The sequence below is a fragment of the Gekko japonicus genome, unplaced genomic scaffold, assembly GCF_001447785.1.
Source record: "Gekko japonicus isolate JY-2015 unplaced genomic scaffold, Gekko_japonicus_V1.1 scaffold4912, whole genome shotgun sequence".
Lineage (NCBI taxonomy): Eukaryota > Metazoa > Chordata > Lepidosauria > Squamata > Gekkonidae > Gekko > Gekko japonicus.
This window is the reverse complement of record NW_015167202.1, coordinates 1-1,942: the sequence shown is the minus strand read 5'-3', so window position 1 is coordinate 1,942 and position 1,942 is coordinate 1. Positions and strand designations below refer to the sequence as shown.

At 52.6% G+C, this 1,942-nt stretch overlaps 1 protein-coding gene across 1 annotated transcript in view; it reads right to left on the bottom strand.

Annotated features, from left to right (window-relative positions):
• LOC107112087 (AP-3 complex subunit delta-1-like) overlaps positions 1–1,606 on the bottom strand; it is a gene marked incomplete at its 5' end in the record, with an annotated part of 25,149 nt that extends 23,543 nt beyond the window's left edge. The window contains 2 exons of the mRNA XM_015413159.1: positions 710–783; positions 1,404–1,606. Coding sequence (XP_015268645.1) covers positions 710–783; positions 1,404–1,606 — 277 coding nt within the window. The remainder of the gene's footprint in view (positions 1–709; positions 784–1,403) is intronic.
• Positions 1,607–1,942: the final 336 nt, after the last annotated feature.

Below are 1,942 nucleotides of genomic sequence, written 5' to 3'. Positions count from 1 at the left end.
ATTGAGTAGACCTATTTTTCATCGGTCAGATCGGTTCGCTTTTGGCTATTCGCCTCAGCTCTTAGGAATTATTTCCTTATTTTAATTTTCTTGTCTTTCCTCTTTTTATTTGTTTGTTCTTTAAAAAAACCCATTTATTTCTGTTGAGGGGGAGTCTACCGATTACCTCAGGCCTTCGGGCTATTCCCCGCCCCTCGAACATCCCCTCTTCTTCGCTTTCTTTTATGGAGAATAAGTGGGTTTTTTTTTCAATAGGTGCAAGGGTTGCGGCAGCAAACTTGCTCCTCCCGACCCTGTGCATTTTTTGTCTCGGAGAGTCTCACTGGCCAGAGTCCTCTCGTCACTGTGCTCGTTTTTCTAATCAAACACGGAAAAAACGAGCTGTGCGCCTTAAAGTGGCGTTCCTGTGCATGCCCGAGGGACTGGGCGCAAAAATCCATTAAAAGAGCTTGCTACAGCACCGATCGATCCAGCGCGTGCGCACGAGATCCCATGGGTGTGAAGCACAGAGACCACGTCGAAGATCTTCCGTTTCTCCTGCTGTGACACGAAATTATTGGCGGAAGTCAAAAGCTAGCAATGAACTGCAGGGCGAGGGGGGCTCAAGTCTCCTTCCCACGCGGAGGAAGCAGGAGAAGAGACAGAGGACCCCCCGTCTTTTCTGACTCGACTGTCCAGTTACGAGAAGACAGCAGAGCTGGGCACTTACTTGTCCAGGTCAATGTCCAGCGCTTTGTAGGGGTCGTTGGGGTCTTTGTCGTCGTCGTCACTGGGCAGAGCATTCTGGAACCACAAGGGGCAGAAGAGCCATGTCAAGGGGGGGGGCGGAGAGGGGTCAATGCCGAAACTAAACGGGCAGCCAGGCCACACATCTTATCCAACCCCCAGCCCTGCAAGAACTTCTCAGATTAAAAAAAACAAAAAACCTGGGAAGATTGAAACGGACAGGCCATATCTTTTCCACGCCTTAAATCAAGTGCTGGTGGCGGCAGCAGCTCCGCCTTTCTAGGTGGCCGGGAGGGTTTGGTGAAGGAGACAGAACGAGCAACCAACCAAGGCTGAACACTCTCCCCCGGTGCCGGTCTGGCAATTCTAGACGTTCTCCTGATGCCACAGAGCAGTTCTTTTGGTTGCTGGCTCAGCTGGGAGGTCGCATTAGGAGTTTGGATCCTGCACATCTGGTTTAATGAGCAGCGGCAGCAGCAGCTAGCACTTCCCTCCTGTACAAGGAGCCTTCCCCTGACTGTGAGCTGCTCTCGCATTAGAGGGAAGTCTCCTTGGGCTGGATCAAAGCTCAAAACGCCAGACGAATGAACTTCCCTCCCCACCCCCTCGGAAGCCTGAAGGATGCCTCGCGGGTCCAGCCAGGAATGGCACCCGGCTCGGCCCTCTCTGGGGCTCACCTCTGGCATCTCCTCCGTGATGATGTCCACGTGCTGGGCGGGTGCAATGTCCTCGTCGCTTTCTGTGTGGAGGGAGCTGTGGCGCCGGTGCTTGCTCCCCCGCTTCTCTTTCTTCTGCTTCTTCTTCTTCTTGTCCTTCTCCAGCTTCTGCTGGTGCCGGCGCTCCTCCTCCAGCTTCACATACTGGTCAGACACTGGCATGCCTGCAGGAGATTTTGGGGGGGTGGGGGGAAGAGAAGGAGCACATACTGGTCTCAGATCAACAAGGAACTTATTCTGACTTCCACCAAGTGGTGTGTCACAAACAGGGATGAGCACGAACTGGAAAAAATGTGGCTCTTGGCCAAACCGTGAACCGAACCAGGAAGTCTGTTCGAGAACCAACCCAGTTCATGGTTTGTGGCCTTGCAAACTCTGTTGAAAGGGACTGCAGTTCCTTTAACCAGGGTTTGCAGAAAGGTAAAAAAACCAGCTGAGACTGCTCCCTGCCACTCAGTTGTTTGGGGGCTTTCTTGTTCAGTCCCTTTAAACTTTAAAGG